Below are 26427 nucleotides of genomic sequence, written 5' to 3' on the forward strand. Positions count from 1 at the left end.
CATCCACCATGGCATTCCCTGTTCTTTTCTGAATATACAAGTGGACATTTTGGCAGATCCCAGGAAGGAAAGGACAAGAATCTGGGATGCTTTGGTAAAAGCCTGGCAAGAGCATTGGAGTGTTTGTGATAAAGGGCAGATTACACAAAAATTTTCCCCAGATTTAAGAAATGAAGCCTCGATAAAATTCAAATGGTTTGCCCCAAACTTACAAGCTGTGTTCTTATTAACTGGTCATGGTTCAATTAATGCAAAGTTGCATTATTTAGGAATTAATGAAAGATCTAGTTGCCATTGTGGTGAAAGAGAATCACAGGAACATATGTACAACTGTGAGGAGTACTGCGATCTACGATTTGAATTGGTATCTCAGGTTAGTAATCTCAATCTTATGGCAGAAGGCCGCGAGACAATTCTAGTTGATAAACAGGAGAACTTCTTGGCTTTCCAAGCCTTTGCAACTGCAATATTTCTTAGGCAGAAGACTCTTCTGCATCTGGAAGCCTTGGATTTGTAATGCGGTATGGTGTATGCCGAATTACCTAGAATTCTGTGAAATCGTGGAGGCTTGAGTCTGCTATATCCACTGCAACTCCAGCTCCTTGTGCTCAATTACCTAAAGTTCTGTGAAATCGTGGAGGCTTGAGTCTGCTATATCCACTGCAACTCCAGCTCCTTGTGCTCAATTACCTAAAGTTCTGTGAAATCGTGGAGGCTTGAGTCTGCTATATCTGCTGCAACTCCAGCTCCTTGTGCTGGCATTTCTGTTCTCAGCAGCTCCTTGTGCTGTAATTTCTGCTCTCGGCAGCTACTGGCGCTGGTATTTCTCTTCTTGGCAGCTCCTAGCACTGCTGGCTTTCCAACAGACTGTGAACAGATGCAGATCTTTCCAATGAAGTTTGGACTTTTTCTGAAATTTAATTATATGTATATTTTATTTTTTATGTAATTTGATTATTTTTCGATTTGTTCATATCAATCTTTTTTGGTCATGACAGGTTTTATCTCTCCATGTACTTGGGCAAATAGGAGAGGGAGTATATAACAGTACTGCTAAATTATGTGTAACTGACAGCGGGGTTGCCATTGGTTGGCTGGGACCACTTTAAGTAATAAATATCAATCTCTCTCTCTCACTCACTCACAGGTTAACTCAGGAATTTTTTTTTTTTTTTTTGGCTGGTGCAGCATAAGCCTCAGGCTTCCTTGCCACCATATGGCCAATAATAATAAAATAAAAAATGTTATTACCTAATGATATAATCGTTGTTCTTGATTCTAATTTGAATTCCCCACTCTGGGGCAGGAGGGAGTCTGATGAAAGAGGTGAGATTCTTGAGAATTTCCTTCCTGCCTCGGGGTTTGTGGTAATAAATACACCAGGACATCAGTCTACTTATTCCACTGTACATGAGGAGTCCCATATAGATTTAACTGTGAGTACAATTCCTGTTTATAGTAAGATAGAAAATTGGCTGGTCCTTGAAGACTTTTCGACTAGTGGTCATAATGCAATTCTCTTTGAAATAAGTAGTGTTGTAGTTGCCAGAGAAAAGAAAGAGTTAGAGAGATTTACAGTGCATACAGCAAATTGGACCAAATTCAACCTGGCATTCCATACTCAGATAAATAATGTCAAATTAACCCTAGGAGCTCACATCTGGTGGGTATGAGCTTGGCACACCCAGGATCCTGAGCTGGATATCATCATTCTTCTCTTTTTTGGTGATTCCTACCTACTTCTCTCTCTCTCTCTCTCTCTCTCTCTCTCTCTCTCTCTCTCTGGTGCAGCATAAAATGGGGCTTCCTGGCACCATATGATTAATAATAATAATAAACTATAAATTGGTGGAGTGGATTATTGGATTTACAGAGAAAGGAGTTAAGGACTGTTAGAAAACATTTTCAATTTTATTGTCGTGTTGGTGACGTTAATATGGCCGATATATATAAATTAGAATATAAGAGGTTAAGGAAAGAATATGTTAAGAGTATAAAGCTGGTTGTAAAAGAAACTTCTTGGAAGAAGTTTGCGAATGAGAAAGGATCGAGAGACCCATGGGGATCAATTTTTAAGATTGTAACTGAAAAAGTATGTTTTAATGACATGAGTTATGCAATTAATAGAGGAAATCTTAGTGCCATTGATTGGTACAATTACACAAACATAATCTTGAATCAATTGTTTCCGGCATTAGAAATGAAACAAACAGATGCACTGCAAGGGATGGTCAGAGGTAATGCTTTATATCAATCTGATAAGGATGAAGTGTTGTTTTCTCAAGATGAGGTTTGAGAGGCGATTGCACAGGCTAAGAACAACTGACTGCCAGGCCTTGATTTGATGGAAGTGAAAGTAATGAAAAGAGCATTCCATTTGAGACCTGTTTTCTTTGTAGATATGTATAATAAATGTTTAGACAAAGGTTCCTTTCTCCTGGCCCGGAGAACTGCGCTATTAAGATTAATTATAAAAAGTCCAGATAAGATACCAGAGGAGCCTGGTGCATACGACCTGAGGTCTTTTATATCTGTGCTGGCAAAAACATATGAATGACTACATATTAGTAGAGTTATGATTATATATGAACAAAACCTGTTGTCTTCTTGTAACCAATTTGGTTATAGGAAGAGAAGATCAGCAGAAGATGCCGTGTGTCAGATGGTGAGATATACACAGAAGTATGAGGGGTGGTATGTACTTGGTGGGTGTTTTTGTGGATTTTCATGGTGCATTTGATAGACTGTGATGGGAAGGGATCTTAACTAGGTTAAGCAACAAAATATTCTGAAAAATTGTTTACTGAGTTTCAGCAATATTTTGAAGATAGGAAAGTTGTCATAAGAATGGCTTAAGCAGAAATTGTAAAAGATGTAGTGAGAGGTTGTCCTCAGGGCTCTGTGATTGGTCCTTAGGCCTGGTGCATGATAATAGATGAATTCCTCCTGAAATTATATTATGTGGGTGTTGATGTGATAGCCCATGCCCTTCTCTTTTGATGTATGGTAATGCTCAAACCCTTATAGAAGTACAGGATGCAAGAGTTTTGGATGATTTAATGGAATGGTCCACATTGTACGGCTTACAAATTTCTGAAACTAAAACTGTGCAACTATTTTTAAAAGGACAATTGAGCAAGAATAGGCAACCTTTGGTTCGTGCACATGGAGTGTCTTTTCGATATGTCATTACAGTAAGTACTTAGGTGTTTTGTTTTAAGTATTTGAAAAAGAAGATAAGAACATTATATGCCAAGCTAAAGAGAGTTATAAGGGTGGACTGGGGCATAAAGCGTGGAGCACTTAATTTATTGTATGACTGCCTCTTTGTCCCAATAATAACATATGCCTCAACAGCCTAACTTCATAGAATGACAAATTCGTTAATTGAAAAGTATATTTTGCAGGCTCAAAGGTTTGCTCTTTTGTCTATCACTATGTCAAACTGTTTTGACAGATGCTCTTCAAGTTGTTTCAGGTAGGCTGCCGGCAGATTTGTTGATTATTCTGTCTGCTCTGATGTATTGCACAAGGAGGAGTATAAGAAGGACCATATTAAATGTGAGTTCGTGCTCGGATGATGGAAGGCTGTATACCAGACAAGATGTACAATCTGAGAAAAGAAGGATACTGTCAGAGTTAATGTTAGAATGGCAAAGGAGGTGGGATACCTTGGATAAAGGTAGGGTTACCTACAAGTCCATGCCAAAAGTTAATATTATTGATGTAAAGAAAGTTTGGCAGCAGTTTGGTGTGAATGCAGCCTTCTTTATTACTGAGCACAGTCTTGCTAAAAGACTCTATGAGTTAGGGTTGGCACAAGATCAGAATTTCCCATATGGAGACCATGAGGAAACATTTGAACATATAATGTTCTATTACAGCTGTTGTTATGTCGATATAAGGAGTCGACTGGAAATATTAATGGGAAGGCTTGAGCAAAGATCCTTATGGACTATGTTTGTGGAAAAATATAAGTTTGCTTATTTTTAATGATTTTGTTTATGCTGTATTTAAAAGGAGAGAGCAAATAAAAGCTAAATAGTAGAGCCCACCTCCAAGTGGCAAGGATGAAAATCAAGTCCATTGGTATAGGCGGAACTTACGATGATTGTCCAAAGTTTATCTCACTTGGCTTGGGGCAAGTGGCATAATGAGCTCTCAATTTTAGTTACTTGTATTATTTTGGGTTCTGTTAAATTAATTAATTAATAATTTATTGAGTTTTATTATACGGCATGAGTTAAAAAAGTTAAGTTCTAAGCAACATATAAGCTTCGGCTTGGTGTCTTGAATGAATGTCCTTAATCTCTCACTATCTTCACCTTTTTATCTACACTTTTATCCCTTCCCTATCCTCAGTTCACTCCCTTGCCTTATACCATTTGCTTGCACTAACTTTATATACATATTATCCTTAAATTTATTCTAAGTTGTGTCATTCGCTTATAACCACTTATTTTTGCATCTGGATAGCACTGTAAATGTTTATTTTCATTTTATTTTATTACCACTTTACTTCTTAATTCATCTTAATTTATTTTGTTATAAAACATACACTGCATTGGGACTACCTTGTCCATATTTTTGTGAAAGGTAAACACCTTTACTTCTCTTCCATAGGTATGGACAAGTATAGAAATGCAATCTTTGATGCATGATCAGGTGTAGTCCCTTGATGAAATACCTGATTATGTATCAATATTTACTTTTAGCTAACATCACATTTTAATTTCATAATTTCTCTACCCCCACCCTTTTTTTTTTTTGGATCTATTACCAAAATTACCGACCCATATCTGATGCTGGCTACTTCTCCTTATATTAATTTAATCATTTTTGCTTTACAGTTCCCTGCTATTTTGCAATTCAGCCTATAATTTTGTTTAATTCATTATATCACATAGGATATTCACATTCTCTCTTTCTTTCACATGCCTGTAATATCCCCTATTTCTGCTATCCTATTAGTTATGGCATTTTGTGTAATTTATGCATCCATCTTAATCTTAGCACACTTTAACAGACTTATCAATTCTATCTCACACACACACACACACACACACACACACACACACACACACACACACACACACACACACACCTTCTTCTTCTTCTTCTTCCAGTCACATAGCTCTCTGTGGAGCTATTGTGGCCACAAACAAATTCCTCAAACTGCATTGATCACGTGCTCTACGAGTGGAATCGCAAAGTGTCATGCCCAGAAGTTTACTGATCCCAATCCTTCCACCTAGTTGCAGGTCTTCTTCTGCACTGCTTCCCCTCAATTTTTCCTTCCATTATATTCTTCAACAGAAAGTTTTCCCTTCTTACTATATGACCAAAAAACTTGAGTTTTCTTTTGTTGATGCTATGAAGAAGAATTTTAGGCCCTCTCAATTTTATTCAAACTCACTCATTTGTTCTTCGATCCAAGTAAGAAATATGCAGTATTCTCTTGTAACACCACATTTCAAATGCCTCAATTTTCTTCCTGTCAATGCTTTTCAGATTCCATCCTTCACATCCATAAGTGGCAACTGGAAAAATTAATGAATCAATGATTGTCAGTTTCGTCTTTAGGGGCAGATCTTGATCTCTCTCTCTATAATTTTGTCAGATCAGTGGCCAATGTTTTAGCAATTCCCTGTCATCTCATTATGACATTTTCACCTGAGTGCACAAAGCAGCAGCAAAGGATACAAAACTTTATATATGAGAGGTAGAATTAATGTCTGTTAAAAAGTGTGAAGATGGATGCATAAATTACACAAAATGCCATAACTAATAGGAGAAGGACAGCAGAAATAGGAGATATTATAGGCGTGAGAAAGAATGTGAATATCCTATATGATATGAATTACGCATAATTAAAGGCTTCATTGAATAGCCAATTAGAGAGAAGGGAACTGTAAAGCAAAAAATGATTTAATAAAAATGATTAAATTAATATAAGGAGTAATTGCCAGAATTAGATATGGGTGGGCAAATTTGGTTATAAGTCCAAGAAAGGGGTAGAGTAATTATGAAATTAAAATCTGATGTTAGCTAAAAGTAAATATTGATACATAATCAGATATTTCATCAGGAGACTACACTTGATTGTGTATTTACTACATCTGATCATATTTATCTATTTATTATTACAACTAGAATATACTGTAGAAAGGTTTCCCTTATACAGTCTTCATAGCTTTTGATGCAAAATAACCTTACCATTTGGACAGCGGACAATTAATACGTTCGTCCTATAGGTCATTTATAACCTTTCTCTTTGGATATCAGTTGGCACTTTCGAACATTTCCATCTAAAGATTTGATGTTGCTCATTACATGTTATAATCTAAAATTTTTTGCTGTTATATTCCTCAGTTACCAGTGGATATATAAACTGTTCACTTCAATATATGTGAACAATTCTGACCTGGATTTAAAAAAAAAAAATTGTGTACTTCAATAAGGCTATACTTATACAGTCTCCAAAGTTTTGATGCATAATAACCCTACCATTTGGTCTCCAGTCAATTAATTTTGGCCTACATTCATTCTATATGCTCTTATTTTAAAATTTGAAACCCTTAACAGCCATTGTATTACTTCTTGATTTGCCAGACTTGTCACTCCTATACTCAATCACTTATATGATATATGTATTATCATTTCATTTTTTGACTATTCTATTCTTATTTTCGAAATATCTTCAACCTTTTTGTCAACAGAATTTAGTTATTCCAAATATATCTTGCAGCTATATATTTGCACTATATAATTACCACTGTGTATATTACTTTCTCCTTGTCTACGTTTCACTTTTGTATCTCTACACACATTTTATCAAAAGGGACTATAGAGGTCACTAATTCTATCCTCTTTTTACAGCTTTATTTTAAGTCGGCTTTTTCACTATAAATTATTATGAGTTCCAGGCACTCTCTCTAATGTTTGTTTGTTATTTGTTATTTGGTTTTTTTTTTAGGAGCATTAGCAACTAAGGCCATATTGCTCCGGGATATGCGGTGGTCATTCTTTGACCTTTCCGCATCCTCCGTATTTGGTGGTGACGGGCTCGAACCCCGGTCTAATCAAGAAGCGTGTGCTATGCACTGCTGCTCCTTCCCACCTGGCTACGGAGGCGCCTCTCTCTCTAATGTGTTACTGCTTTAGCTTCAGTTACGCGAATCAATCCAATTAGATATTTTCCCACCTCAACTTTTCATTAGTGTTAGTTGAAAATTCCAGGTATCGATTTTATACTTTATTTTAGCAACTATCTGCTTTTTTGTAAGTCTTTCAATTTTTATTTTCGGCTCTTACAATGCAAGCATTTGGTATCAGTCTCTTTTTTCTATTAACTCTCTCACAGTCAGGGTCCTTACTAAAAGGAAGGATGGGCTTTATGATCCAGCTAGCTCCAGTAATTTTTAATATCTTTTTGTTAGCTTTTTATCTTTATACTTATTTTTTTCTGTTCATAAAGCTATTAGTGCAATACAAAGGTGATACAAGTTCCTACTGTCCTTAATCTCTTGCTATCTTCACCTTTTTATCTATACTTTTATCCCTTCCTTATCTTCAATTCACTCCCTTGCCTTATACTATTTGCTTTCACTAACTTCATATACATATTCTCCTTAATTATATATTCTAAATCGTGTCATCCACTTATAACCACTTACTTTTTGCATCTAGGTTGCACTGTAAACACTTATTTTTATTTTAATCTTATTACCACCTTACTTCTTAATTAACCTTAACTTATTTTGTTATGAAACATACGCTGCATTGGGACTACCTTGTCCATATTTTTGTGAACATTATACTGCTTTATCCCCCTATTTGATCTCACTCAGCTTTATTCTTAAATTTACTTTTCTTCCACAGGTTAGCAACACAGTGTTTGATACATGATCAGGTAGTCCCCCTGATGAAATATTGATATTGATATTGATACCTGATTATGTATCAAGATTTACTTTTAGCTAACATCAGATTTTAATTTCATAATTGCTCTACCTATTTCTTGGACTTATAACCAAATTTGCCCACCCATATCTGATTCTGGCTATTACTCATATTAATTTAATAATTTTTATTAAATCATTTTTTGCTTTACCGTTCCTTTCTCTCTAATTGGCTATTCAATGAAGCCTATAATTTTGCTTAATTCATATCATCGTGGCGGCTCTGTAGCCAGGTGGGCAGTGCTACGCACTGCCCACCTGGCTACAGAGCCGCCATGATGATATGAATCAAGCACATACACATACAATCAAGCACATACACATGGAGGAATACAGCACTAGAAGAACAAGAAAACATGGAGGAGGAAATATCTAAGGATGAATTCAACACAGCCTTAAAGTCCCTTAGCAATAACAAAGCACAAGAAATGACAACATACCTGCAGAGCTTTTAAAATACAATGGAGAAAATCTGAAGAAAGCCTTATTTGAACTGATGAACAGGGATGAGCATTGGCTGGAGGATTTCTGCACATCAATCATAATCCCCATACCCAAGAAGATGTCACCAACAGTATGTCAAGACTATAGAACTATAAGTCTTATTACCCATGCATCCAAGATTCTGCTAAAAGTTATCAAAGTCCATATTGAACAATTTCTGGATGACTCACAGTGTGGTTTCTGCAGAGGCAGATCAAAGAGAGACACTACTGGATTGTTGAGCGTGTTGGGTGAGAAAGTGTATAACATGGGAAGAAATCTCTATGTGTGTTTTGTGGATTACGAGAAGGTGTTTGATAGCATAATCTGGAGAGAACTGTTCCCACTGCTTGAGAAAATCGGATGCAAGAAGATTACTAGACTGATCTATGACTTATATAGAAGACAAAATGCGGTGATAAGAGTGAGGGGAGAACTAACAGAAAAAAGCTTGAAATTAAAAACGGAGTTAGACAGGGACACTTACTTTCACCTGAGTTGTTCAATGCTTTTGCCAAAGTGATAATAAAGGAGGCACCTGGGAATAAGAAGTGGGGGATTAAAATAAGTGAAAAGTACATACAGGCTATTAAGTTTGCAGATGATCAGGCCATACTAGCAGGTTGCCCTGCTATGCTGCAATAAATGATCAAAAGACTAAATAAGAAAGCGCTGAAGTATGGAATTAAGATAAACATTATGAAAACTAAGGCAATGACGATTGGTAAAAGACAGTGGTGACTCGTGACTCTGATGTTTAGGGGTGCCTGCATCTTAAAGTTACATTAATTTGCTTTGATTATAAGACATGTAGACATACACAGTAATAATAATAAGCAAGTTGAAAATACTACAAAACATTAATTAGACATTTACCATTAACACACTTAAACTTTTATTTAAAAACAAAATCCATTCTTCGCTTTTTATTTGTTGAAAATAGACTTTTTCATTCAAGTTTGGTGCACTGTTGACCAAGCTTTTCTCTATTGAAAGCATTGCATGAGCATTTAGCCTTTCCTGAACCATAGTGGTCCTTAAAAATGTTTTTAATCAGGCAGTGTTCGGGCTCTGAAGTAGTCATTGGAATGGTAAAAAGAACTTTTATGAGTTTTGTAACTTCACCAAGAACTTCAGCTAGATTATTTTCTGAGATAAATTTTAGCAAGTCAGTTAATTTTCAATAATTGTGTAGATCATGTCTGCTATAGAAAATTTGTAATTCCATAAGAAGTTTTTCTCTTTCAATCATGGGATATGCCTCAGTAGTCTCCCGTACCTCTTCCATGGGCATTTTCGTTCAAAAAATAACAAAGTTCTCCTTGTTAAACAATTTAGCAGCAATTAATTGCTTTGTAAAAGAATATCTCTCACCTATGTCGACACTTATATAGTTGCATACTTCCTTCGCTTCAATCACGAGTTTTTTTGAAGGATTTTCACAGTACATTGAATTCCTGATTTTTAGAATGGCATTATTAAAGTTTCCTATATATTCACATATTTTAGCTGCATCAATTTCTCGAAATTGCATTTGATTATAAATAACTTTCATGTGAGGCATTATCTGATGGAAAAGTTCTAACCGCAACTCGAATTTTTCATTACTCAAGATGTGCAAAATTCCAGTTGCTTCTGAAATCTTCTTATCTGCGTTTGCTGTCGCTTGTATTGATGCACTTTTTTAAGTATTCAAAATTTTCATAAATGCTGTTCACAGTACATATATTGAAGTTCCATCTTGTAGGGAAAGATCGGACAACACGGCTGTCCATATGCTTTCTCGGGACAGAGAGAAACTGTGGTGATCTCAAGAAAAACATTGGTATCGACATGAGGTTCGAAAAGAATATTCTTGAATTTCGCATACTACTTGCTGCATTTCTCATCATCAGATTCAGTTGGTGTGCATAGCAGTGAATAAAATGTGCATTTTTGTACACTTCTTTTATTTTAGCCTGATTCCCCCCTTTCTTGCCTTTCATCACATTTGCACCATCAAATGTCTGAACAACCAGTTTTTGAGTATTTCCTTCGGGGATTATGTCTAACTGATCTAGAATGCACTTCAGTATTCCATCCGGAGTGTCGAATATCGACACTCCGGATGGGGCGGCCTTCTTTTTTAATCGCATTTTTATCTTGGAGAGATAATTGTAAAAAACTAAGTTGCTGAAGTTTATTCACTGTCATGCAATTTACTTCATGGGGAAGTATGGAGGCCATGATCAAATCAATTTCACAAAATCGTGTGTCATAGAAATAATATTTTACTTACACATCACCTCATAATATAACTTCAACTTACCGAGTTCAAGCTCAATTTGTAATTAAGCTGTAATCACATAATTACACTGTTGAACGTTGAGTATTAACTTAACACTAATATTATTTAGTTACTTAATGGGAATTTGGGCGAATAACAAAAAGACACCGAAATTGTGGCTACACACCCATCATGATCAACGATGAAATCAGCACTGCACACTTTACAGTGACTGATTGGTTTCACCTATAAAAAAATGTATATTAACAAGTTGCCAATGGCAACTAATTACCAGATATTCACTGGAATACAAAATGTGTGACTGCCTGGGGCACAGTGAGACCTAGGGTTAATTAAACTTCAAAGTTGGAAATGATTTTGTGTTTTTATTCGTTTATTATTAAAATGATTACTGGAAATAGAGGATGGCCATATTATATGCAGGTCCTATTAATAAAAATATTCATTGCGTTGTATTGTTCTTCACAAAATTTCATATAACTCCATTCCCTGTATATCTAGATTTAAATAGCTGAGGGTGCCGCAGTGCTTATGGATGAGCCACCACTGGTAAAAAGTTAATTCTCCGAACTGAGATCGATGGAGAAAGAATAGAACAGGTAGAGCACTTTAGATATCTGGGACAATTATTTGCACAGGACATTTCATGCCAAACTGAAATTCAATCCAGAATTGCAATGGTAAAACAATCTTTCAAGAATAAACTGTCCTTATCCTGAAAAAGGCCTCTGAGGTTGGGAAAATTCATATTTTAGCATTAAATCAGCTCACACACCAACCATAAGAATAAGTATTTACTGTAACTAAAATATTTACATATTAAAATAAAATAAAATAACTATTTACAAAAACTCCTATTATATTACATTAAATTATATACATGTAAAAACATTAAAACTGTGATAAAATCCTTAAGATAAAATACACTAAAATAAACCGAATTAAAAGCGATAAAAACAATAAAAGTCTCTGGAGCTTTCGGAAGCATCGGCTTCCTTCCTCAGCAGTAACAAAACTTCCTGCAGCATGTCCATATATAACAGGCTCACGGTACCTATACACGTGGTGCAGTCGGCGCATGGTCTGAACTGGAAGCGGAAATAGCTCGGGAACGTGTTAAGCAGAACCGTTCATCCGTACTTAGGATGATAGTTTCAAACAGAGGATGCATACGCATACCTCTGTCCCTATTCATAATACTGTGGTCGGATGAACAGATTCGTAGGCTCTCGAGCCATTTACGGTTCCAGAACCCATGCGCTCGATCCACGATAACCGCATCCTCTGGGGAAATTTGATGCTGCTTCTCCCAAAAATGTTCGGCCACAGCAGACTTATTGTAATCAGCGGTTTTTATAGCATTTGCATGCTCCCCCAGACGATCCTTGAGCCATCGTTTTGTCTCGCCCACATAACATTCCCCACAATCCGGGCATTTTATCCTGTATACTACTCCACTACTCAGGTCCTTTGCTATTGGGTCTTTTACCTGAGACAACACTGTGTGCAACCTCCGCCCGGGAAGCTGCACACAGCGTGTTTTATAACCCCGCAAAACTCTAGCGAGATGCTCAGTAACGCCCGGATAGTAAGGATAGTTTTGCGGGGTTATAAAACACGCTGTGTGCAGCTTCCCGAGCTATTTCCGCTTCCAGTTCAGACCATGCGCCGACTGCACCACGTGTATAGGTACCGTGAGCCTGTTATATATGGACGTGCTGCAGGAAGTTTTGTTACTGCTGAGGAAGGAAGCCGATGCTTCCGAAAGCTCCAGAGACTTTTATTGTTTTTATCGCTTTTAATCCGGTTTATTTTAGTGTATTTAATCTTAAGGATTTTATCACAGTTTTAATGTTTTTACATGTATATAATTTAATTTAATATAATAGCAGTTTTTGTAAATAGTTATTTTATTTTATTTTAATATGTAAATATTTTAGTTACAGTAAATACTTATTCTTATGGTTGGTGTGTAAGCTGATTTAAGGCTAAAATATAAACTGTCCTTGATTACACAGAAAAAAATAATAAAAACATATAGCTGGTCGGTCACACTATATGCAGCAGAGACATGGATTCTAACAAAGAGAGACAAAAAGAGGCCTTCGAGATATGGTGCTGGTGCAGAATGGAAAAAATTAAATTTTAAAATTTAAAATAAAATTAAAAATTTAAAATTAAAATTAAATTAAAAATTAAACGGAAAAAGTATCAAATGTGGAAATATTAAGATGTGTCCAAGAACAAAGGAAAATTTTAGGTAGAATAAGATCAACTAGACTAAAATGGGTGGGCCTTGTGATCTGACATAGTGGATTGCTTCTGGATGCAATGAAGGGGACTGTGGATGGAAAAAGCCCTAGGGGTAGACCAAAAAAGACCTTCATTGGTATGTTGCCAGATGAAGCGGGACTTCAAAACATTGAGGAACTAAAACAAATGGCACAGGAGAGGCAAAGATGGCAACAGCTCATCGGAGGAACTGACCAGTCACAAGACTGAATTACTTAATCTTCAAATAGGCCTCTGGGGTTGGGAATATTCATATTCATAATAATTACACAATACACCAACCGATGTTATAAACAGTGTTATGTTTATTAAAATAATGTTGTAAATAAAATAAAATAAAATAAAATTTAAATAAAAACTGATAAAAACTGACTGTACAATATAATATGAATTTAAACTGCAAAGAATTATTTACAATAAAACAATGTAGATGAAATACAGAATGATAAAAGCGCTAAAATACCGTAGCTTCTGAAAGCTACGGTATTTTAGTGCTTTTATCTCCGTTGAAAGAGATAAACCTCACTGCTGAAAAAGGAGGCAGATGCCTCTGAAGGCATCTGCCTCCTTTTTCAACAGTGAGGCTTATCGTACGGCAGATCCTTAAATATCAGCAGGCTCACGGTTCTCAGCACGTGGTTCCACAGGAGCATGGGCAGTGCTCTCACCATGTGCACTGGAACCAGAAATGGCTCAGGAGCATACCAGGCGGAACCACTCATCCCGTCCAAGAACCAATGCCTTGAAGAGGGGATGAATGCGGATTAATGCTATTGCTCTCAGATCTATTAATGGTATTGCTCTCAAAGGAACAAATCCCCAAGATTTGTTCATCTTGTAGATATGTCATCATCCCCCTCTTCAAGGCAGTGGTTCTTGGACGGGATCAGCAGTTCTGCCTGGCACGCTCCCGAGCCATTTTCGGTTCCGGTGCACATATTAGGTAGGTATTAGGTATGTTCGGGGTCTGACGGCACCTGGGATTTCTCCCATCTCCGCGTATGTTCTCTGTATCGGACAAGCCAGAGATTTAAAAGTGTGTGGGATATGTACTGTGTAGTTTGTTGTGCCCATTGTTCGTCCGGCCTGTTAGCCGCCGGGCCCCTAGTGAGACCCGACGTTACCAATACCTGCCACAGGGAGGCCGGCCGGGTGTTACCAATATTTGTACTCTGGCTGGTCTTGCCACTTACTTTCCTGGGATTTTAGTGGCTAGGACCAAAAAAAAAAAAAAAAAAAAAATCGAGGTTGATATTAGTGATACTTTACAAGTTAGTATTAATAGTGTGCGACGTGGGGCTGTGCGGTGAAAGTGAGTTTTAAAAACCAAATAGGTTCGGGCAAGAATTTTGATGTTCTCTTTTGATTTTGACATGTAGGGCTAAACGCTGTGCAAGACAAAAGTTTGGGGGGGATGAAGACTGGGGGGAAGAAATTGGAAATAAGGGGCCGACAGAGTAGATGGCCCCTGCAGGTAGTGAGGCATGCCCGTGCCCCACCAGAGTGAAAAAATTGGGGAGGCAAGGAGAGGCAAGCCTCTCCTCCCCAGGAGTTTGGAAAGAAAGATCCGCTCAAGAGAGTGCGGATTTGGGTCGCCAATAGGCTGTTCCGGCGGAAGAGTGCCACGTATGTCATCTCCATCAGGTTGCAGGCCCTAAAAAATTGGCCGTTGAGTCTCATCTAGGTGGGACACTAATAGGGGGTTAAATCTGGATGTCATCCTTCCAGACTGCATGTGGTCTGGGGCTTATTTTCTGGTCATTATCTTGGGGTCATAATCAAGTCTACTGGCTGTCATTATGGGGTTTTATCCCTTCCGTGATGTTTGCTAGTCCTTACACTACCTTTTGTCATTATGTAGTGGGGCTATGCTGCAAGGTCTTGGGGCAGTGTCCCTTTGTTCTGATGTCACGACTATTTAAAGGTGTTTTTTCGCTTCTATTGGCGGTAATCATGACTCTTGTAGTTCGACAATCTATTGTCACTTGTCTTTTCCTAGTGCATTTTGTAGTCAGTCCAAGGTCTGTATAGTCGGTTCCTCTGTGTCGTCTCGCTGCTATTTGCAGTTTTGTTTTGTCTCATTCCGTTAAGGTCTTCGGTATATGGCGGCTAGTGTTTGGCGCCTGCTAAATAATCCCTGGGCAAAATCAGTTAAGGCTAAATATTCTTCTTGTGTATCTAGTAGATGTGACTCGAGATCCCTCGGTAAATAGTGAACTCTAGTTATTAGTCTGCATCTAAGGTCTTCGTATTGGACACACTCAAACATAATGTGCACCCAGCTTTCTTGTTCCCCGCAAGTACAACGCGGATCCTCCACTATTCCCAATGCTGTAAGCTTTGCATTGAAAGCCCCATGACCCGTAAGGAGGTAGGTCGTGTAAAGTCCGGGTTGCAGCCAGGTTGGAAGAATGGGGTATACTCTGTCTACGTCCGGGATGAACTTTTTGGTGATGTTCCCTTTTGTTGTGTTTGTCCAGCGGTATTGCCAGGTTTCTTTAAGGTATTTCTGCAGCCTGTTCTTTTCAGCCTTGTGGGTTGCATTGTTATCCACTGTGTAGTCTTGGTGGGTGCAAGGCATTCCTTTGGTTATATAATAGGCTATTCCAGTACGTATGATGTCCAGGTCAAGGGGAAGGGCTCCGGCCAAGACCTGTAGGGCAACAGTGCTAGTGGTGCTACAGGCTCTGGTAATGGTTAACAGGATAGTTCTATGGATTGAGTCGATTATGCGTCTATTTACGGCGGTTGATGCCTTGTGATACCAAACTGCAGAGGCGTATGTTACAGCTGGTAGGAATGTCGTTTTATAATATAAGGAGAGCACGCGACGTTTAAGTCCCCAGTCCCGACGAACCACACGTGCTAACAGTGCAGAGTACTTCCTTATCTTTGTTCTTAAATGTGTGAGATGCTGCTTGAAGGAAAGATTACAATCTAATATCACCCCCAGGTACTTAAGCTGGCTTTGGAGTTTCACTGTGGTGTTGTTCACCTTTATTTGAGGTGGCCTGTGCAAGTCAAGGGAGCCTTTCAGTAAGATTGAAGATGTCTTAGTTGGTGAGATTTTTAGGCAGTGTAAGATGGTCCAGTCCTGTAGTATCCTGATGGCATGGTTTGCTTTTACCTCCAACTGGGTTCTATTGTCGGCAGCAATTTTCAAGATTAAGTCGTCGGCAAAAGCTTGGGTTTGGACGTCACCAAGGTCCATGGCCAGGAACTCATCCAAGACAATGTTCCACAACAGCGGCCCCAGGACAGAACCCTGGGGGCAACCCCTGCAGACACGGCGGTTTACCCTACCATAGGGTGCCACGACACTAATACTCCTGTCGGTAAGGTAAGACTTGATAGTGAGATACAAATTGCAGGGAAGGTTGGCCCGCCTTAGCCTTGCCAGGACACTTGGCCACCAAATGGTGTCGAAAGCCCCGGCAAAATCTATGGAGATGATTAGGTAGTATTTACTGTTGCAACTGGCCACACCGTGCAGCAGATGTCTAAGTGCCTCTACTGTCGAAGACTCAGGCTTAAAGCCGAACTGGGTAGACATGTGCAGTTCAGCACTCTTGTAATGTGTGTCAATTCGGGCATATAGCATTCTCTCAAATAGTTTGCTGATCACTGGTAGCAAAGCTATCGGTCTGTAAGTGGTTGGCTGTTGTGGAGGCTTCGTGGGTGTTTTTGGGATCAGCTTCAGTCCCGCAGTCTTCCAGTTTCTTGTGAAGATGCCTTGATGCAAACAGTTGTTAAACAGATTTAGAAGGAGTTCGGGGGTCAGATCCGTTACTTTTTTGACAATTTCCGCTTCGAGATAATCGAGGCCAGGGCACTTATTATTTCTTACGTGATTTGCCGCGGATTTGATGTCATCTAGCGTGAACGGTGGTTCACGGGAGTCAGTGGTGTATATGTCATTTTCTTGACATATTCTATGCTGTTCAGGTGAAGTAGGCATGGCAGTCTCCGGGAAAATAGTGCCCAGAATATTTGTGATTGACTGTTGCCATGTGGTGATTTGGCTCCCCTGTGGTGTCAATGTGGTAGAAATAACTTTCCCCCTGGGGAGTTTGTTTGTGATTATCCTATAGACTACCCCCCATGGCTCATTATTTCCTGTTATGCCTGCCAAGTTTTCCCAGGCTCTTTGTTTGCTCTTGTTTATCGCATCCGTATATCTGTTTCTTGCTTCTCTCTAGTGCTCCTTTAGTATCTGGACCTCAGCAGCAGGCCATGTGCGTCTTGCCCGTTGAAAGAGTTTTCTTCTTCTCATGGTCTCCCTTCTGAGTTGCTGGTTCTCGTGAGTCCACCACGGGACTGCTCCCGGTTTGGGATTTCTCCTCTTCATTGATGCTTCACTCGCCGCAAGTATTATTTCCGTTACCCTCTTTTGATTCTCGTCTGGATCCCCATTCTGGTTTGTTGTTTCCAGGTGTAGGGCTGCAGCGGGCATTAAAACCTCTCTGAACCTTTCCCAGTTCGCCCAGCGGATGGCGAAGCGATTTAGTGTTTGTTTAGGTATCAGTAGCCTGTTTAATGATCTTCTGATTTGGCAGGTAATCACCCTGTGGTCGGAAGTCGTCCACGAGTCTCTGACGATCCAATCATCAACGTAACCTGCAAGGTTTCTCGTGGACAATGTGACATCAATAGTCGCCTCCCACAGGGTATTACAAAATGTAGGCATCTGGTGTGGTCTGTTCAGGATAGTGAACCGGGAGTTCGAGAGAAAGTCCTCTAAAATCTGTCCATTTCTGGTACCTCTCCTGTCTGGGGTCAGACTGTGCCAGGCTGGTGAGCGGCAGTTTACATCTGCCCCAATTATGATCCTTTGATCAGGGAGCATGTCGGTCAAGGCCTGCAAGTACCTGGTGATGGGTGCGATGTCCTCGCCCGGCCTGCTGTAAAGGGCCACAGCATAGATTTGGCCCAATGGCGTTAAGATGTGGGCACACGCCGCCCAGGGTGCACAAAGCTGTGTTACTTTAGTCACAGTATAATTGGGATTGCGCACCACAACTGCAGCCCAAGGGGTGTCACTCTCGTCATGGACTATTTTGTATGCAGCCGGATATCCGCACACTCGTTTTGAGTGGGTATATGGTTCCTGTAGTAGTAAGACGTCAGCTGCTTCCTCGTCCGCTATGACCCTAAGTTGCTGGGCCACTGCTCTAGCTCTCTGCGCGTTATGCTGTATTATTGCAATTTCGGATCTATTGTACTCTTTGGGGCATCTCTCCATAGTCGGTTCGTGACTGGTATAACCCTTTTACTTTAAGATAAACTGGACAGTTCGGGTCTCTGATAGAATGCGAATGGTCCATTTTCCCTGCCTTGCAGTTTGTACAGATTGGATCTTGCTCCTTGTTTGGACATGTTTTATATTCATGTCCCCTGCCAGAGCAGTGACCGCAGGTTGATTCTGTTTGTGTACATGTATGAGTTGTGTGGCTGTATTTACAACACCGGAAGCATTTCGGGACTGCCACATGCTCCCGGAATCGGTGGGATCCCCATTCAATGTAGATTCTCTCTTGATTCTTTAATTGCTGCCAGACAGTCGGGGCCAGCTCTAGAACCCAGTTTCTGTTTGGTCCTGCCCTAGATCTGGTGGAGTACCTAGGCTGCACCAGGGTTCGCTGTTCCTGTAGTTGCTGGGGGGTCGGTCTCAGATTTCTGTTTATTATCTCTGTGGCTAACTGTTCCGGGGTTAGGTCTTTGTCAATGTCAAAGACAATGATAGCAGGTCCTCTCTTTTTTGGCAATTCTGCAGTCAAACCCAAGGTGGCAATTTTTGGGTTATCCATTATCGTCTGTATGTCTTCGTTTCCCTCCGTTTCAATAACGAGTCCTACATTCCTCGTTTTCCGAATGGACTTTATCTTAGTAGCTTTGAGGTCATCCCTTAGTTCCTTCATCACAGTTGTCTTTATTTCTTCACTAGTTCTCTTTTCCTGTTCCTAAGATAAACTGGACAGTTCGGGTCTCTGATAGAATGCGAATGGTCCATTTTCCCTGCCTTGCAGTAAGATAAACTGGACAGTTCGGGTCTCTGATAGAATGCGAATGGTCCATTTTCCCTGCCTTGCAGTTTGTACAGATTGGATCTTGCTCCTTGTTTGGACATGTTTTATATTCATGTCCCCTGCCAGAGCAGTGACCGCAGGTTGATTCTGTTTGTGTACATGTATGAGTTGTGTGGCTGTATTTACAACACCGGAAGCATTTCGGGACTGCCACATGCTCCCGGAATCGGTGGGATCCCCATTCAATGTAGATTCTCTCTTGATTCTTTAATTGCTGCCAGACAGTCGGGGCCAGCTCTAGAACCCAGTTTCTGTTTGGTCCTGCCCTAGATCTGGTGGAGTACCTAGGCTGCACCAGGGTTCGCTGTTCCTGTAGTTGCTGGGGGGTCGGTCTCAGATTTCTGTTTATTATCTCTGTGGCTAACTGTTCCGGGGTTAGGTCTTTGTCAATGTCAAAGACAATGATAGCAGGTCCTCTCTTTTTTGGCAATTCTGCAGTCAAACCCAAGGTGGCAATTTTTGGGTTATCCATTATCGTCTGTATGTCTTCGTTTCCCTCCGTTTCAATAACGAGTCCTACATTCCTCGTTTTCCGAATGGACTTTATCTTAGTAGCTTTGAGGTCATCCCTTAGTTCCTTCATCACAGTTGTCTTTATTTCTTCACTAGTTCTCTTTTCCTGGGGGCCATCTGTGGTCACAGGTCTAAGCACAACAAAGTTGGGTGTCATCAAGAGAGGTTGCTTCCTTTTTGGGGGCCCGGGCTCAGTTTGTTTTCCCTGATTTTGATTACTCCTCAGCGTTTCAGCAAAAGTGGGAGCACGCTGTTGCATTTTATTTGTCCCACATTCTTTATAGGCCTGCAGCCTCGCGGTGACCTTTTCATTTTCAACATATGTCTTGAAAAGGATAGTCTCCATCTTGTTAAAGATTGTGACGATTTGCGACCTCACAAGGGTGGTTATTCTATTATTCGGTTCTTTAAATATTGATTCCAGTGCTGTTTTGAGTGCCAGTGACTTTTCATAGACAGTGCCCACCGGTAGGGAGGGATCTATGGGGGGAGATTCCTGCTGCTTTTCATTGTTTGTTTCTTCGTTCGCATTGACATTTTCCTGAGTGTCCTTATTCTCAGTTTGGGAGCGTGTTCCCCGCTCTATTTTCGCTGTTAACAGCTTTTTGTTTTTACGCTTGCTTTGTGTTTGGGGGGGTCCCAGGACAGGCTTCTTCTGTGTCCTCTTGTTGTTCTAGGGGGGTTATCTCGTCGTCCTGCCCTTTTGGCTGGGTTTCTTTCAGTTTGTGATTTTTGCTATCCATATCAGCAAAGGTTCCGGATATTCGGACGTGCGGATTATCGGGGTTGTCAATCTTTATATCAGTTTGTGGCTGTAATATGCTGGTGAACAATACCCGCTACACGCATACAGGTCAAAGAGATTATTTTGTAGGTTTTTAGGGCTTCCAAAATTTGGTCCGCTCTAATCAAAACGATTATTCTAAACATATACTGCCAGCATATTGCTGTACTGGTTTACATAGGAAAATTTCTTAAAAACGTTCATATCTCTAAATATAGTTAACGAAAAGTCACAAAAGGTCACCTGTACATCCAGTCCAATTTCCTCTTTCTTCCAACACCATCTGTATGCTTCAGTCTTCTGTTGGTACTTGTTTCAGAAGCTGGAGAAGAGAGCTACCCACTGATACCAAAACTTTATGTACTGTACGTATCGTATTCCCAGCAATATCCACTAGGCCTAACTGCCAACAATGCGTGTTTGACTACAGCAAAGCGTTAGCAGAATGCTAAGCCTAAAGGGATTTGGTCTATGACGAGAGAGTACAGACCAGATAACCCTCGTAATAACAAAATTTTTTTTACCCACTTAATCCACTTGCGAAGTTCTTTTAGCTGGCACACTTTTCCAGTGGAAGAAAATACTTTAAACACATTAATATAACTCAACATTCAGGAGCTCCAGAACACGTGGCTACACTGAATGACGGCCATAGTGAGCGCAGCCTATGCTCCTGTGGAACCACATGCTGAGAACCGTGGAGCCTGCTGATATTTAAGGATGGGCCATATGATAAGCCTCACTGTTGAAAAAGGAGGCAGATGCCTCTGAAAGCTACGGTATTTTAGCACTTTTATCATTCTGTATTTCATCTATATTGTTTTATTGTAAATAATTCTTTGCAGTTTAAATTCATATTATATTGTACAGTCAGTTTTTATCAGTTTTTATTGAAATTTTATTTTATTTTATTTACAACATTATTTTAATAAACATAACACTGTTTATAATATCGGTTGGTGTATTGTGTAATTATTACGAAGACTGAATTACTGATGATGATGATGATAATGATGAGTGCACTATTTTAAAATAAAATTATTAAATAAATGTTTCATATTCTTAATTCTTAAAATATAAAATTTCAAAACTATCAATTTCTTACGATTCCACACTTTCAAACAGTGGCAAAACTACCATACCACCCAGTCTGCTGCTGATGTGCAGGAAGGTGTTTCAGGAGTCAGAAAAACCTAACAGATGATTTGGTATGGTTGTAAAGTATCATGTGGGGCTCTTTGGCAACCTGGTGCTGGGGAAAAATTTATATTCTGTTATCCCCTGAGTATTCAGTTTCCTCACCTCCCTACCTTTCCTAAGTTAGAGGCAAGAGACAGGTGCAGAAACTGAACATTAACAGTATTTTAATGCAGGGTAAAATAATGGAGTCACTGGTTAAAGATGCATTGCAGGATCATCTAGACAAGACTGCAGCAATAATTCAGACACAGCATGGGTTTGTTAAGGGAAAGTCTTGTCTGACAAATTTGATAGGATATTATGATGTGGTTACAAAGGAACTGGATGCAAAATATAATTCTGATATCATATATTTGGATTTCAGGAAAGCTTTTGACACTGTTGCACATGGAAGACTATTGTACAAATTGGAGCAGAATGGTATTAAGGGTAAGTTGCAACAATGGATAAAAGGATGGTTAAGTGGGAGAAGACAGAGGGTGGTAATCAATTGGTGCTGCTCTTCATGGACTAATGTTATTAGTGGAGTCCCACAGGGTTCGGTGTTAGGTCCACTGTTGTTTTGTATATTTATCAATGATATTGATGAAGGTATATCAAGCTTAATGTCGAAGTTTGCAGATGATACAAAGGTTGGCAGGGTTGTTAATGACAGTAATGGCAGTGTGCTACTGCAACAGGATCTAGTTAATTTGGGCAGATGGGCTAAGAAGTGGCAACTGAAGTTTAACCTTGACAAATGCAAAGTACTGCATATGGGTAGAAGTAACCCCAGAAAAACGTACCAACTGTGTGTTACTACACTTAAGGTGGTAGAAAATGAAAAAGACCTGGGAGTAATTGTGCAGTCAGATATGAAGTTTTCTGAGCAACGCAGACAGGCTGCCAGGGCAGGTCATGGGGTTTTGTCAATGATATATAGGAATTTTGCTAGCAGGGAGAAGGAGGTGATTGTCCCTCTGTATAAGGCAATGGTCAAGCCAAGCCTTGAGTACTGCGTACAGGTCTGGAGGCCTCATTTTAGGAAGGAAGGATGTAGATTTACTTGAGCGTGTACAGAGAAGGGCAACAAGATTGGTGAGGGGAATAAAGGGATCCTCTTACCAAGAGAGGCTTAAGTTCTGCAAATTGCAGTGGCTGGAGATTAGGCACCTGCGCGGTGATCTGATTGAGGTGTATAAGGCCTTGAATGGGTTCAGCACGCGGAATTCTGATGGGATCCTTCCACTTGTTCAGATTATGAACCTAAGGGGTCATAAATTCAAATTAAGAAAACACAGAGGTAGAATAGATGTGCGGAAATTTGCCTTTAGCCAGCGGGTGGTTAATTGCTGGAACAAACTTCCATCTGTCGTTGTGGAAGTTGACAGGTTAAATAAATTTAAGGAGGAACTGGACAGGCATTTGGAGGGAATGGTGTGATTTTTTTATTTTATTATTATTTTTTTATTTTTTATTTATTTTATTTTTTTGGCTGATGCTGCATAAGCTCATACAGTTGCTTTCTTGCATCACATGCCACTACTACTACTACTATTTCCTTTGGAAAACTGCTGTTGTTTTGCAAAAGTTTAATTGCCTAGTTGAGGGAATATACTGTAGAAAACAATTCAAAAGCTCTGTGTCCCACTTTGGAAACTACTGCAGAAACTGGTTTACCTCTATGAGGTAGAGTTTGCTGCTTCCAGTAACTATTGTGAAATTCATGTTCTGCTTAAATTTAATTTTTTTATGTGCCTCTGGGTGGAGGGGGGGAACATGATCACACTCACATTATATCTAGGTTGCACCATGGACCCCAAATCACTTTACTTTCATGCATAAAGAAATTTAAAATAAGAGATTGCATTAACAAATACAAACATAGTATTTTCAAATAATAGCATATTCCCAATATAGTTTACTGTATGCTTCTCTCACGCCACGCTTTCATTCTTGCTTCTATATTGACAGAGGAAAACTACTGGCCAAAAAAATAAAATTTCAGATAACAACACTTTTTAATGATTTTAATTCTTTTTAAATTGTAAAATCAAACAACCAAAATCTTGAAGAGCACTTTGGCTTTCAGAGGATGTTTTAATTCTTAATCGATTAGCTGCTAGGGAGAGAATCTTAGCTGCACTCAGTTAACTCCTTTTATCAAATATAATCATAGGCTAATAAACTGATTTAATACTGGTAATTATTTTAAATTAAAGAAGGAAAATTCAGTTTAATAGATGCATGATTTTGTTCCTTATACATTAAATATAATCTATACAATCAGAAATAGTTACCTTTTCTTCAATAACAGAAAATTTTTTTCTCACTTCTTCTCGTTTTTCTTCATATTTTTTTGCCTCTTCTTCTTCCATCTAGCAGAAATATTATAAAATGAAATATGCAATGGCTAGATAAAAGTATGTTCTGGATACTATGTAATAAATCAATATAAAAATATTCAATAGAGATTTGACAATAAAGAAACTAAAACTAAAACAAAACTAAAACTAAAACTATATCAAACTGGGCCTGCTACCTGGGAGTCTAAAATGCTAATGGAACTGATATTCGGGTGACACTCAAGTATACCTAATTTCAGCTAAGTCCGGTCAGTCTGTTACAACCGAATCCTGTTTTCACCTTCACGTTAGTAGGACTATCCATAACCCTGGGTATAGACACCATGTGCAAGTCCAGAAACATGACCTAGTATACTGGAGATGACCACCCAAGTGTGAACCAACATAAGCAGGAGTTGAGGTGTGGTGCCCACACCATATGGAGAAATGCCACCCTCCCTTCTGTGTTACCAGCAATACTAGGTGATAGATGACTCTCATCAACTGGTGCAATACAACCACTTTGCTTACTGTAGGCTTTAAGTGGTGGAACACATGTTTAATCTCAAGAGCAAAGCTCCAGCAACTCCTTATCTCTTCCATCACACAGTATGATTGATGTCACTTGAGGTTATGATGGCGAGATCCAATCTTCCTTACATTACAAGGGTGTAATGTAATGTAGGGTTCAAAAATGGTGTTCGCAGGCCAGCTGCTAGATGAACCTATTGGTAATTCTCTAGGAGGCATTTGGATCAGCTAGTATATAATCTCGCCGCCTCTTCTCTGCCAGATAATGACTGTAGGGAGTCTGAGTAGAGTGTGGGGGGGAATTATTGAGGCCATGTTATTCAAGGAGCTGGGTATATTCTTACCATGCCATATCCAAAAATTTCATTACTTCATTAGCATTAGTAGAGGCATATGATGCAAGAAAACAAGCTTATGCAGCATCAGCCAGAAAATAAAAACATTCCACTTCACCCTCCGTTCGTTCGAAATACCTGTCCAGCTGAGCCTTAAATTTATTTAGGCTATCAACTTCCACAACAAGGGATGGAAGTCTGTTCCACCAACCAACTACCCGCTGGCTCAAGACAAATTTCTGGACATCTATCCTACATCTGTCTTTCTCAATTTGAATTTTTGTACTCTCAGGTGATTATTCTGAGCAAGAGGCAGAATCCCATCAGCATTGAGCATGCTCAAACCATTAAAGGCTTTATCCACCTCTATCAGAACACCTAGCCGGTGCCTAGTCTCCAGACACTGTAATTTGCAAAACTTAAGCCTTTCTTCGAAAGAGCAACCCTTTGTTCCATTTATTAACCTTGTTGCCATTCTCTATACACGTTCCAGCAGCTCTACATACTTCTTGAAATGAGGCCTCCAGACCTGTATACAGTACTCAAGGTGTGCCCTGACCATTACCTTATACAAGGGAATAATCACCTCCTTATCCCTGCTAAAAAAATTCCTGTATATCATTGATAAGACACCATGAGCTACTCTTGCAGCAAGTTTGCACAGCTCAGAGAACTTCATATCTGCCTGCACAATTACCCCCAGGTCCTTTTCATTCTCTACCACTGTCAGTGTAGAACCACAGAGTTGATACGTTGCTCTGGGATTGCTGTTTCCCATATGTAGTACTTTACATTTGTCAATGTTAAACTTCATTTGCCACCTCTCAGCCCATCTGCTCAATCTTTCCAGATTCTAATGCAGCAGCATAGCGTAGTGTCCTTAACAACCTTGCCAACTTTTGTATCGTCTGCAAACTTGGACATTAAGCTTGATATACAATCATCAATATTATTTATAAATACAGAAAACAATAATGGACCCAACACTGAACCCTGAGGGACTCCACTAATAACATCAGTCCACGATGATGGGATCTATCCAGTTATATTAAAGGAGGCAGCAAAGGAAGTAAGCAATCCATTAGCCATAATTATGAGAGCTTCCTTGGACTCAGGGAAGGTACCCACAGACTTGAGATGGGCAAATGTAACCCCAATTCACAAAGGAGGACAAAGGCTGACACAAGTAATTATAGACCTGTGAGTTTAACTTCTGTTCCAGGAAAATTAATGGAAGCACTGGTTAAAGAAGCACTGCAGGATCATCTTGACAAGAATTCAGTTATAGCTCAGACACAGCATGGTTTTCTTAAGGGAAGGTCTCGCCTGACCAATTTGATTGCATACTATGATGAAGTCACAAACGAATTGGATGCAGGGAATAACTTTGATATTATATATTTGGATCTTAGAAAGGCTTTTGATACTGTTGCACATGGAAGACTGCTGCACAAATTGGAGCAGTGTAGCATTGGTGGCAAATTATTGTTATGGATAAAGGGATGGTTGAGTGGCAGAAGACAGAGAGTGGTAATTAATGGACACTGCTCATCGTGGACTAATGTTATTAGTGGAGTCCCTCAGGGTTCAGTGTTGGGTCCATTATTGTTTTCTGTATTGATAAATAATAT

The 26427-nt window shown here is 39.3% G+C and overlaps 1 protein-coding gene across 1 annotated transcript in view; it reads right to left on the reverse strand.

Moving 5' to 3' along the window:
- LOC150089626 (cilia- and flagella-associated protein 43-like) overlaps positions 1-26427 on the reverse strand; it is a 204059-nt gene that overhangs the window by 50550 nt on the left and 127082 nt on the right. The window contains exon 10 of the mRNA XM_090390056.1: positions 23886-23963. Coding sequence (XP_090246182.1) covers positions 23886-23963 — 78 coding nt within the window. The remainder of the gene's footprint in view (positions 1-23885; positions 23964-26427) is intronic.

Source organism: Mastigoproctus giganteus, chromosome 2 (assembly GCF_048544385.1).
Source record: "Mastigoproctus giganteus isolate SK-2022 chromosome 2, ASM4854438v1, whole genome shotgun sequence".
Classification (NCBI taxonomy): Eukaryota; Metazoa; Arthropoda; class Arachnida; order Uropygi; family Thelyphonidae; genus Mastigoproctus; species Mastigoproctus giganteus.